Source organism: Aotus nancymaae, unplaced genomic scaffold (assembly GCF_030222135.1).
Source record: "Aotus nancymaae isolate 86718 unplaced genomic scaffold, 86718_ANA_hifiasm-v0.15.2.pri h1tg000006l, whole genome shotgun sequence".
Classification (NCBI taxonomy): Eukaryota; Metazoa; Chordata; class Mammalia; order Primates; family Aotidae; genus Aotus; species Aotus nancymaae.
Genome location: NW_026988417.1, coordinates 38,683,299 through 38,696,371, shown reverse-complemented (window position 1 = coordinate 38,696,371; position 13,073 = coordinate 38,683,299). Strand labels below are relative to the sequence as shown.

The 13,073-nt window shown below is 36.4% G+C and overlaps 1 protein-coding gene across 2 annotated transcripts in view; it reads left to right on the top strand.

Moving 5' to 3' along the window:
• PDS5A (PDS5 cohesin associated factor A) overlaps positions 1 to 13,073 on the top strand; it is a 156,322-nt gene that overhangs the window by 85,989 nt on the left and 57,260 nt on the right. For both annotated transcript variants that reach the window (XM_064366510.1, XM_064366508.1), the window contains exons 18-19: positions 9,626 to 9,731; positions 11,499 to 11,659. In XM_064366510.1, coding sequence (XP_064222580.1) covers positions 9,626 to 9,731; positions 11,499 to 11,659 — 267 coding nt within the window. The remainder of the gene's footprint in view (positions 1 to 9,625; positions 9,732 to 11,498; positions 11,660 to 13,073) is intronic.

Here is a 13,073-nt window from a genome sequence, read left to right as displayed (position 1 = left end):
GAAAGATAGAGAAAGGAATGTTTTAGATCTGTGTGGCTGTTGACCAACCTCTGAGTTTTCTTAAGCATTTTAATGGCCCCGTAATATTCTGTAGTATATATTATTACAGAATAGTGTAGTATAGTGGTAACTGTTCATTTGATGTGTGAGAACAGAATGGTTTATTGGAAAGAGGACAGGATTGTCTTGAGACAAATTTGGTTTCAAAACATAAGTCTACTTTGTGGCTTTGGAAAAAGTCTTCGAATTTTCATTTATTTTCAACTTTAATATGGGCGTAAAATCTTCTTGTTGGATAATTGTGTTAATTCAAGATAATATATAAAAGGTAAACAGCCTGGCATCATAGACGTTAGCTATTGATTTTTTATTACATATTCTCATGATTTCAGACTTTTCTGTTGTTTTCAATGATTTCCTACTGCAAACTTCTGGTAATGCTTTTATCTTGCATTAATCATTTTTCCAGTAGGTAAGTTATATATCTTTCCACATTGGGTTACTGTGCAGCACTTGTTGGTTCTTTTTCCAAACAGCCTAGAATTCAGAGATCAGTTCCAGTGCCCAAGCTTTACTATTTATTTCACCTTAAGTGAATCACTGATGTGGCTGTATTAAAATGCTGATTGTATTCATTTGCTAGGCCTTTCATAATAAAATATCCCAAAGTGGCTGGCCTGAACAAAAGAAATTTATTTTCTCACAGTTCTGGAGGTGTAAGCCTGAGATTCAAGGTATCAGCAATTTTTAATTTTTTTTCCTGAAGCCTCTCACCTTCGTCTGCAGATGGCTTCCTTCTCACCGTGTCCTCTTGTGGTCTTGTGCACCCAGCATATTTATGTCCTAATCTATTATAAGAACAATAGTCACATTGGATTAGGCCCCACCCATTCAATCTTATTTTACCTTGTCTCTTTAAAGGCTATCTCTAAATGCAGTCACATTCTGAGATACTGGGGATTAGAATTCATATTAATTTGGGAGAAACACATGTCAGCCCATAACATAATAAATGTACATATATTCAGGCTATATCTAATAATTTAATACATTCATACAATTTGTGAAGATCAGATCAGTGTAATGGGGATACACATCACCTTAAATATTCATCTTTATGCTAGAAACATTGAAATTCTCTTCTAGCTAGTAAACTATAGTCACTCTACCATTCTCTAAAACACTATTGTATCTATTAATTAACCTCTCTTCGTTCCCCCTTTCCCAGCTTCTTGTAACCACCAGTCTACTCTGTCATCATGAGGCCCACATTTTTAGCTCCTACCTATGACTGAGAATATACAATTATTTGTTTTTTTGTTCTTGGCTTATTTCATTTAACATAATAAGCTCCATTTCCATATGTGTTGCTGCAAATGGCAGGATTTCGTTCTTTTTTATGGCTGAATGATTCTTCATTGTATATATATATACCTCATTTTCTTTCTTCATTTATTGATGGGCACTTAGGTTGATTCCATATTTGGCTGTTGTGAATAGCGAGACAGTAAACATAGGAGTGCAGATATCTCTTCCATATATTAATTTCCTTTATAAAAAATATGTACCCAATAGTGGAATTGCTAGATCATATGGCAGATCTGTTTTTAGTTTTTTGAGGAACCTCCATACAGTTTTCCACAGTAGCTATGCTAATTTACATTCCCACCAACAGTGTACGAGGGTTCACTTTTCTCCATATCTTTGGTGGCATCCATTATTCCCTGTCTTGTTGATAAAAAGCCATTTTAACTGAGGTAATGTTTCTCCTTTTGGTTTTCATTTGCATTTCTCTAATGATTAATGATGTTAAACATTTCTTGATATACCCATTGGCTACTTTTATGTCTTCTTTTGAGAAATGTCTGTTCAGATATTTTCCCATTTTTAAATTGCATTTGTGTGTGTGTGTGTATGGTTTTGATTTTTTGTTTGGTGTTTTTTATTTTGTTATTTTGCTGTTGAGTTATTTGAACTCCTTATATATTCTGGTTATTAATCCCTTGACAGATGGATAATTTGCAAATATTTTCTCATTTTGTGGGTTGTCTCTTCACTTTTTTTATTGTTCCCATAGCTGTGCAGAACCATTTTAGCTTGATGTAGTCCTATTTTTCTACTTCTACTTTGGTTGCCTGTACTTTTGGGATCTTAACACAAATAAATTTGGCTCAGACCAATGTCTTGAAGCATTATCCCAGCATTTTCTGCCAGTAGTTTTATCCACTAGGTCTTAATCCATTTTGATTTGAGTTTTTTAGAGAGTGAGGGATAGGGACCTATCACTGATGAACATAGATGCAAAAATCCTCAAAAACACTAGCAACCTGTTTCAATAACACATTAAAAATACCGTTCATCATAATAAAGTGGGATTCATCCCAGGGATGCAAGGATAGTTCACATATGTCAATCAGTGAACGTGATTCATATTAATTGAACCGAGAATGAAAACTGTATGGTCATTTTAATAGATGCTGAAAATACCCTCAAAAAAATAGGTATAGGAGGAACATACCTCAGTAATAAAGGCCATAGGTGACAAACCCACACCAAACATGGTGTTGAATGGGGGAAATTGAAAGGCTTTTCTCTAAGAACTGGAATAAGATACAGAAGCCACTTTTACCACTTTTATTCAACAAAATACTGGAAGTCCTGGCCAGAGCAATTAGGCAAGAGAAAGAAGGGCCATCCAAATTTGGAAAGAAAGAAGTCAAATTAGCCTTGTTTACAGATGACATCATCACAGAAAAACTAAAGACTCCACCAAAAAACTGTTAGAATAGGTAAATGAATTCATTATAGTTGCAGGATTCAAAATCAACATACAAAATTCAGTAGTATTTATATATGCCAACAGCAAACAAAATCAAGAAAGCAATCTTATTTATAGCAGCTACAAAGAATATCAAATACCTAAGAATCAACTTAACCAAAGAAGTGAAAGATCTTTTATGAGGAATACTTTAAAACACTGATGGAAGAAATTAAAGATGACACACAAAAAATGGAAAAATATTCCATGCTCATGAAATGGAAAAATTAATATTGTTAAAATGATGATACAACTCAAAGTAATTTACAGATTAAATGCAATTTCTATCAAAATGCAAATGACATTCTTCACAGAAATAGAAAAAACAATCCTAACATATATGTGGAACCTGAAAAGACTCAAATAGCCAAAGCATTATCTGGAAAAAGAACAAAGGCTGGAGGCATCACACTACCTGACTTTCAAATACCCTACAAAACTATAGTAACCAAATGAACATGATGGCATAAAAACTAGTTACATAATCCAAAGGATCTCAATTGAGAACCCAGCTACAATTTGTGCTTTTTTAGCCAGCTCATTTCCAATAGAAGTGTCAAGAACATAGTCTCTACAGTAAATTGTGCTGGGAAAACTGACTAGCAGAAGAATAAAACTAGACCCCTATCTCTCATCTCTCACCATATAAAATAAAATCAACAAAATTTACTTTTGTTTATCTTCTTCTTCTTTTTTTTTTTTTTTTTTTAAGAAAAGGTCTTGCTGTGTCTCCCAGGCTTGAGTACAGTGGCATGATCATAAGTCACTGTAGCCTCAACTTCCTGGGTTCAGGTGATCCTCCTCCCTCAGCGTCCTAAGTAGCTGGGACCACAGGCACATGCTACCACACCTGGCTAATTTTGTGGGGGTGTTTTTTTGTTTGTTTTGGTAGAGACAGGGTTTTGCCATGTTCTCTGGGCTGGTCTCAAACTCCTGGACCCAAGCAATCCTCCCACTTCGGCCTCCAAAAGTGCTGGGATTACAGGCGTGAGCCACCACACCCAGCCCTTTTTTATTAAGATTTTCTTTTCTGACCGGGCGTGGTGGCTCATCCCTTTAATCCCAGCACTTTGGGAGGTCAAGGCAGGCAGATCACAAGGTCAGGAGTTGGAGACCAGCCTGGCCAATATGGTGAAACCCCATCTCTACTAGAAAAAATTAGCCAGGCATGGTGGTGCATGCCTGTAATCCCAGCCTGGGAGGCGGAGTTTGCAGTGAGCTGAGATCACACCACTGCAAGAAAAGATTTTCTTTTCTTTTTCTCTTTTCTTTTTTGGATACAGGATCTTACTCTGTTGCCCAGGCTGAAGTGCAGTGGCATGATCCTGGCTCACTGTAGTAGGCTCAAACAGTCTCAGACCTCAGCCTCTTGAGTAGGTGGAACTATAGGCACGTCACCATACTTAGCTAATTTTTTTGAAGTTCTTTTGTAGAGAAGCAGTTTTGCCATGTTGACCAGGCTGGTCTTGAGCTCCTGGGCACAAGCATTCTGCCCACCTTGGCCTCCCAAAGCGCTGGGATTACAGGCGTGAGCCACCATACCTGGCCTGATTTTCCTATCCTCTAATTTTCTCATTTGCAAATAAGTAAGGAACTACTAAGGCTTTGAGGGACTAATTGTTTTGTCCACATTGTAGTAGTTCAAAAACAGTAAGTTAAATCTGCCTGTGTTATTTTGCATGTTAATGTCCTTTGCTGTGTACCATTTGACTTTATTGGGATAGATCATGTATATAACATAGTAGAAATGGGCACTCTTGCTTAAGCTTATTAACTTTGAAAGAGACATGTAATCCTATCAGAAAATCAGAGCCTCCATGAAGCCTTACAAGGGTTTTGTTACTTCAGCAAATTATAGCATAATATTTGATCTCTAGTGTTAAAAGACCAAAAACTGAAGTTTTTCAGTATCATCATTAGTTATTTGGGCTCAGAGAAGTAAATTAATAGTTAGAATTTCTAATGGATTAATTTTATGTAATTTTTTAATTTTAGTGATAAACATGTCTTACAGTCCTTCCATATAACCAAATCTTAAATATTAAATGACAAATAGAGGGCTTATTTATTCATTTAACATATACTTAAAAGAGTGATTTGTAAAGTACATTCCATAACTGGGGGGAGATAGTTATGTAATCCAAATTGTGTGAGATGGGTTTGTTGTAAAGGAACCTCCTGAAATAGGTGGCACATATGATGGATAGTGAAAGATAAGACTTATAGGGATGAGCCAGGTGAAGACTGCAGGGGAAGTACAGTCCAGGTGACCAGCCAGTGCCCTTGAGTAGATTACTTAAACTGCTCTGAGCTTCAGTTTACTCATCTTTGAAAATAAGGACAATAGGCTGGATGTGGTGGCTCACACCTGTAATCCTAGCACTTTGGCAGGCTGAGGCAGGCAAATCACCTAAGGTCAAGAATTCAGACCAGCCTGGCCAACATGACCAAACCCCATCTCTACTAAAAATACGAAAATAACGACAATGATAATCACTACTCACTATAATTTTTAAGATAATTAAATAATATATGAATACGTAAAATATTTAGCATAATACCTCATACATATTAAGTGCTGAATGAATATTTTAGTACCTATTCTAGAAAGAAAAAATAGCAGATAGCAAAGGCAAAAGGAATCAAGAAATATTTATAAAATATTTCTTGGCATGCACTTCAGTGATAATCTAGAATTTTTTTTTTCTTTTTTGAGATGGAGTCTCATTCTGTGCTATCTCGGCTCACTGCAGCCTCTGCCTCTGGGTTCCAGTGATTCTCCTGCCTCAGCCTCCTGAGTAGCTGGGATTACAGGCACATGTCGCCATGCCAGACTGATTTTTGTATTTTTAGTATAGATGGGGTTTCACCATATTGGTCAGGCTGGTCTCAAACTCCTGACCTCAAATCATCCACCTGCCTTGGCCTCCAAAAGTGCTGGGATTACAGGCGTGAACCACTGCCCCCAGTCTAGAATTTTGAAAGAAAAGATTGGAGTTAATAGAAAATCATTCTAAATATAATCCATTTTCCCCCCATGCATATGTTCATACAGCTTGACATATGCATGCTACAGTTTGTTAATGGTCTATAGGTAGTAGATGAAAATGAAGTAGTCATTGTAATGATGGCTGAAACCCAGGAGAAAGAGTAAAATTTTAAAAAGAAAAAGGATTGAGGACTGAATCCTGAGAGAAACTTAGCAATTAAGAGGCTGGCAGAAGATAATGGACTTGGTTAAATTTTTTTTTAAGTTTTGAGCAAGCGGGGCACGATGGCTCACGCTTGTAATCCCAGCACTTTGGGAGGCCGAGGCAGATGGTTCACGATGTCAGGAGTTCAAGACCAGCCTGTCCAATATGGTGAAACCCTGTTTCTACTAAAAAATACAAAAATTGGCTGGGCATGGTGGTGCACATATGTAGTCCCAGCTACTTGGGAGGCTGAGGCAGGAGAATCGCTTGAACTCGGGAGTTGGAGTTTGTGGTGAGCCAAGATGGTACCACTGCACTCCAGCCTGGGTGACAGAGTGACTCCAGCCTAAAAAAAGAAACGTTTTGAGCAGGTATAGTCAAAAGCAGAAAAAAACCAAAGAGGATTTAAAATCTGGAGGTCAGATGCTATCCAGAAATCAATTAAATACTAAGAATCATCGACTAGATTAGGAAATGGGAAGAAATGACAATGGCCAGAGTCATTTCTGTGGAGTACAAAGGACAAAGCCAGAATGTCATGGATTCAGAAAGGCATACGACAGTCCTTTCCAATATCTACATTGTGGTACACAGAGAAAATGATCAGTGATACTTATGCAGAGAAGACTGCTGAAGTCTGTTTACTGGCCCAGCTCAGCAGAAAGCCAGTAGGTACCACTTGGCTATCCTGAGGCTTAAGCATATTAAAGGGATACGTAACCTTATCACCCTTCTAAAACCCTGCTTAGGAGATAAATTGAAAGCACCAGTGGAGACAGTCAGTGTAGACAGCACCAACTTTACATAAAAAGCAAAGGACAAGGCTGGGTGTGGTGACTCACACCTGTAGTCCCAGCAGTTTGGGAGGCAGAGGTGGGTAAATCACTTGAGTCCAGGAGTTCAAAACTAGCCTAGGCAATATGGCAAAACCCCATCTATACAAAAATTAGCTGGACACCATAACATGGGTCTGCAGTCCCAGGAATGTGGGAGGCTGAGGTGGAACAATGAGCCCAAGAAGTGGAGGTTGCAGTGAGCTGAGATCATGGCACTTCACTCTATCCTTGGCAACAGAATGAGACTGTCTCAAAAAAAGACCAAGAAAAAAAAGGACTAAAATCAGAGTTTGAGCCTCAAAAAAAAAAGTAACAGAGATAAATGAGATGATGGAAAGGGAATAAGCTTGAAGAAGAATCTTCTGCTATAGTTTTTGACTAAATTATTTTGAATATTTAAATACCTTGAAAAGGTGCTAGGTGAAAAGAAGACAGATTGCAGATAAGGGAAGGGGAATATAGATGAGCAACATTCCTAAGGAAGCAGAGCAGTAAGAAGTACATCTTAGCCTACGACATGACAAAATAATAGACACAAATTAGAGGACATTCGAAGATTAGGTATGGAAAATTAGAAGAGTTTTCACTCAAGGCTTCCATTACTACTCTGTCTTCTGTTAAAGATGAAGTTGCTCAGTGGGAAGATTTAGACTTCAGATAGATGGTGAAGATTTGTAACATTGGTTGTATAGCGTAGACTTCATAACCGGTTTTGAAGAGACAATTGGATTGGTGATCATCTTTTGTATCATGATAGCCCTGTGAAGTATGTATTATTTATCTAATTTATAAAAGTGGAAAAATACTTTATAAGAGGAAGGATTATGATCCTGGTTTCAAGACTTTGGTCTTTTGCTTATAGCTCCTTGATGCATACTGGTGATTACTGACATTACAATTATAGCAGAGATTATGTCTCATTTCACAGTGTATTTCTCAGGTAAACTGTAAGACTTGGCACATGGCAGGTAGTTAATACTCATTAATTATATGCATGGAACCTATCACAAGTATTTACATACATTTATAAATTTTTTGAAACACACTTGTAATTGTGTTAAATTCATCCGATGTTTACTGGGATTTCTTAATAAAATGCTTAATTTGGAATGTTCCCAACACAAAGAAATTATAAGTGTTTAAGATGACGGATATGCTGATTTTCCAGATCTGATCACTATGCATTATATGTCTGGACACATCACTGTGTACCCCATGAATATTTATAATTTTTATTTGTTAATTTTTTGTAAGTGAAAAGAATTTCAGCATTTGCATTCTATATATATTTGGTAATTAATTTTTTTTTTTTTTTTTTTTTTTGAGTCAGAGTTTCACTCTTGTTACCCAGGCTGGAGTGCAATGGCGCAATCTCGACTCACCGCAACCTCTGCCTCCTGGGTTCAAGCAATTCTCCTGCCTCAGCCTCCCAAGTAGCTGGGACTACAGGCACACGCCACCATGCCCAGCTAATTTTTTTTGTATTTTTACTAGAGACGGGGTTTCACCATGTTGACCAGGATGGTCTCGATCTCTTGACCTCGTGATCCACCTGCCTCGGCCTCCCAAAGTGCTGGGATTATAGGCGTGAGCCACCACGCCTGGCCTAAATTTTTTTAAATGAACAATTTGACATATACGTAACACCAAAGGAAAAAAATTTAACCAAACTATTATTTTGAACATTTGCAATAATAATTGAATGTTCTCATAATAGGGTAATACCTTCTTCAATTTACTGATGAGTAAAGAATTTCAAAACCAGAAATCACATTTGTTTTTACTTAAAATAGTACCATGTTGCTACATAGTCTGATTTTTTATTGACCAGATAATATTCTATTTCTTGGAGGTGGGCATTTTGAAAAACTAATTCCTTGATTTTTGACAATTACATTGTTTCTAATTAATGAATCTTTATAAATATAGCATGATGCTTCCAATGACTTGCTTCTTTGCTATAAATTTATAGAAATAAAATTACTGATTCAGTATATTAATTACTAGTGATTAATTCATTTGTCCATATATATGTTTCTTATTTGTATTTTTTGAGTCAGTTGTCATTGCCTATTTAGCAACTACTATATTATTGTTGTTCTTAAAACTGAAAATGATCTCAGTATATATGGAAATGAATATTAAATTATGTAAATATATTACCAGTATGTATTGTGTCATTTAATTTTTGTTTTGTTATTTTTTAGAAGTTTTTTGGTTTTTTTTGGTTGGTTTTTTTTTGTTGTTGTTGTTGTTTTTGAGATGGAGTCTCACTCTGTCACCCAGGCTGGAGTACAGTACAGTGGTACAGTCTCGGCTCACTGCAACCACCCAGGTTCAAGCGATTTTCCTGCCTCAGCATCTCAAGTAGCTGGGATTACAGGCACCTGCCATAGTGCCTAGCTAATTTTTGTAGTTTTTAATAGAGATGGAGTTTAACCTTTATGGCCAGGCTATCTTGAAATCCTGACCTTGTGATCTACCTGCCTTGGCCTCCCAAAGTGCTGGGATTACAGGCATGAGCCACCTCGCCCAACCAAGAAGAGTTATTCTTACACATTAAGTTTCTTAGGGGGATATACTATGTAGAAGGTTAGTTATCAAGTAAAGGATAAAGTTGAACTTCCCCCCCGGCCACACACACACACACACACACACACACACAGAAATTCCTTTGAATTTGATCTTTTAAGGCTCTGTATATGTTCTGTCACAGTGTGATGAGGATATAGTTACTACTCTAGTGTTAACTGATTTATATTTTCTTCTTTTAATAGTGCACTAGTGAAATTGATGAATAAGTCAATAGAGGGGACCGCAGATGATGAAGAGGAGGGTGTAAGTCCAGATACAGCTATTCGTTCAGGACTTGAACTTCTTAAGGTATTTTTGAAACAGTTTTCTTGCCATGTATTTCCGTAGGGTCATAATTTGCCTTCTTTTCAGGCTTTACAATTGTCAGACTTAGTTCATAGGAAGCTGTTTGAAAGGTTAAAACTTGTGTTGGAAGTCAGATTATGTAAAAGTAATGTTTTTACATCATAACATAATGTAATTATTTTAGATCATAAATTGTTTGTTTCACTGTTTATCATTTCCATGCCTGCTATGCTTGTTAGTGATTGCTGTACAATCCAGTCTTAACTAAGTAATAGCAAGATGTGGCTTAAAACTTTGTGGACAGGATACATAACTAAATCTAGGGGGGACGGAATATCATCATCAAAGTGAGTAGTTTTTGGCATATTTGTGGGATTCTTGGGAGACTGGCATGACTAGATAAAAGCAGTGCTTTGGGGAATAATGGGAGACAAGGTTCCAGACTGTTGAGTGCCACTGGGTAAGCAAGGTACTGTCACCAACTTTTAACCTGGCTTTCAACCAGCTGCAGCCCTTGATAGAGCTTTCATCAGATTAAATAAAAGAAGAGTAGAAATTAAAGGCAAAGAGACATTGATACCACTGCGACATAAGGGAGAAGAGACAACCAAGTACAACAATGTTAGATAGAAAAAGAATGATGGGATCATATTCTGAGAGTCTTAAATAACATTGCATTGAAAGAATTGATGTGATGCCTCATTAATAAGATTTTAATTACATTTTTAATAATTGAGTTGTATTTTCAATTCGTTTTAAAAGTGAAGCCGCCTTTAAGGCAATATATTTTAATAGATTGCTTTTTATTACATTTTTCTAATTCTCCAATTTTTTGTAAATAAAACCACATAACTAGATATTATCCCTCCAAATCTTGCCAAATGAGACAATATCTGCACTTACCATTAAATAAGTGCTTATTGAATTAATTAATGGAGACCACCTGCTTGATTTCCCTTTCTCCTTTCTTCTATTTTCAGCCCTAATCTTGATACTACATTAACTGAATTGCTTCTACTTTATGGAAGGTTAACTCTTTAGACATGTATCTAACTTGTTAAAAATTACTTAAGAGCACGTTTGTGCTCGTGTCATAAGGGAATAATTATATATTGTAATCATAATTAAAAGTTCACAATAGTGGTTTCTTTGTTGATAGTTATGATGAGTGATAGATTTCACTTGAAATATTTCCTTGGCTGGGTACAATGGTTTTCACCTGTAATCCCAGCCAAGGCAGGAGGAAATCTTGAGCACAGGAATTGGAGACCAGCCTGGGTAACGTAGCTAGACCTCATGTCTACAAAAATAACAAAAGAATTTAGCCAGACATATGGTGCACCTGTAGTCTCAGGTCAGGGGGCTGAGGTGGGAGGTTGAGACCACAGTGAGCTGTGATGTTCCACTACATTCCAGCCTAGGTAACAGAGTGAGATCCTGTCCCCCCAAAAAAAAAGAAAAGAAAAGAAAAAATTTCTCATAGATTATCTTTTTGCCAGTCAAAGAAAGCTCTGAGTTAGCATTTTGTTTACATTACACAAAGATTGAGTCATTACGGATGGAGGTTTTATTTCAAGTAAGCATTCCTTCACCTAAATACAATATATTTATAAACTGGTAAGAGTTATTAATACTGTAAATCACATTCAGTAAAAACAGAGCCATGTGTTTTGTGTTCCAAGTAGCAGAATAGACTAAGAGGTAAAGAAGAAAATAGGACAAGGGCTGTATGTCAATTGTGTACTTCTAAAGCTATATCTGTTTTTTCAGGTTCTGTCTTTCACACATCCTACCTCGTTCCACTCTGCAGAGACATATGAGTCCTTGTTACAGTGCCTAAGAATGGAAGATGACAAGGTAGCAGAAGCTGCTATACAAATTTTTAGAAATACAGGTCACAAAATAGAAACAGATCTTCCACAAATACGATCGTGAGTACACTTTTTCTCCCATGGGAAATACAAAAGTTTCTAAGTGTGGGAACCATAGAATAATTGTTTTCCTTCTGTGTAGGAAGATAGGAGAGAGGAAAGACAATTTTGATTTAGAAGCTATTTTTCTGTGTCCTCCTCTATTTTGTCTTTCCCTTGCCTTACACGCCTCTCCCATCATTAGAACAAAATTATTTTAAGATATTAAGAATCAAAAGTTATCACAGAATTTACTGTTTTATTATATTTATGATGAATGTCTTTCTCATCCATGTGTATTCATCTTTTTTCTGTAAATGGGTTATAAATTCAATAACTGTCACTTTACTGTCCCACCAAAAAATGAGGCAGATAGTTCACTTTGGCATCTTAAAAGGTTAAGGTGAAACTTCTGCTGAGATGTTATATTTAGACTTAAAAAAAATTGCAGAAGACATCTTAGAGGGAAAAACACATTGCAAATAACTGTTGAACCGTATGTTCAGGGTATATGCAAGTAGTTCAAGGTATATTCAACTACATACCATTTTCCTCACATGGTAATCATAGGGCAAGCAATCTCCTGAAGTTTTTATTAAATTTGTGAGCTAATAGTTTAACTTGTGAAATAATTCAGTGTTCATTGTACGTTCTCTTCATTCTCACCATTATTCTGGCTGATGAAAAAAAGTTACCACAATCAGTCCCTGCCCTCAAGGAGTTTATAGACTAGAGATAATAAATTCTATATGTGTACAGCATAAAAAAAAAATCATTGACACAATAGGATAAAGTTTTTGATGAGTTTTTCAAGAGAGGAAAACCTATACATTTCTTAAAGGCAAAGAATCTATTCTTAGAGGAATTCTACCTCAAAGGAAGCAATTGAAAATGAGTATAGATGGAAGAGTTAACTTTGGACATGAGGAATAAAACGCCTTATTCATAAGACTAATGGAGAAAAAAGGAAGTAATCACTGGAAAGCAGAAAAGCACAACTCTAAAGACCTCAATAACAACCCTGATGTCATCACTGGACTATAGCGCTCTAGAAAAAACAAGAAGAAAGGTTAAAGTTGACTTCTGTATTATTTTATTTAGCTAAGAATAATTAGTAATACATTTAACAACAGTTTGATCGAAACTGTCTTCATCATTCACTAGTGTTATTTTATAAGAGGTGTTACTTTGGTAAACGGTGTGGTGAAAGACTAAACAGATAGGAGAGAGGAAAGACGTCTTCTATTTAGAAGCATAGTCACGACTCAGTCAAGGAAGTCTATTTGGGCATGGACATTCCTATCTCATAATTCCAAAGTCCATAGAGGGAAGCTTCAAGCATATTTATAAACATCAAATTAGACTTATACCAACTAGCATATGTTTCCATTTTTGGTTAAGGTTAATGGCTTGGAGCCTGCAGTATAGCTTTTCA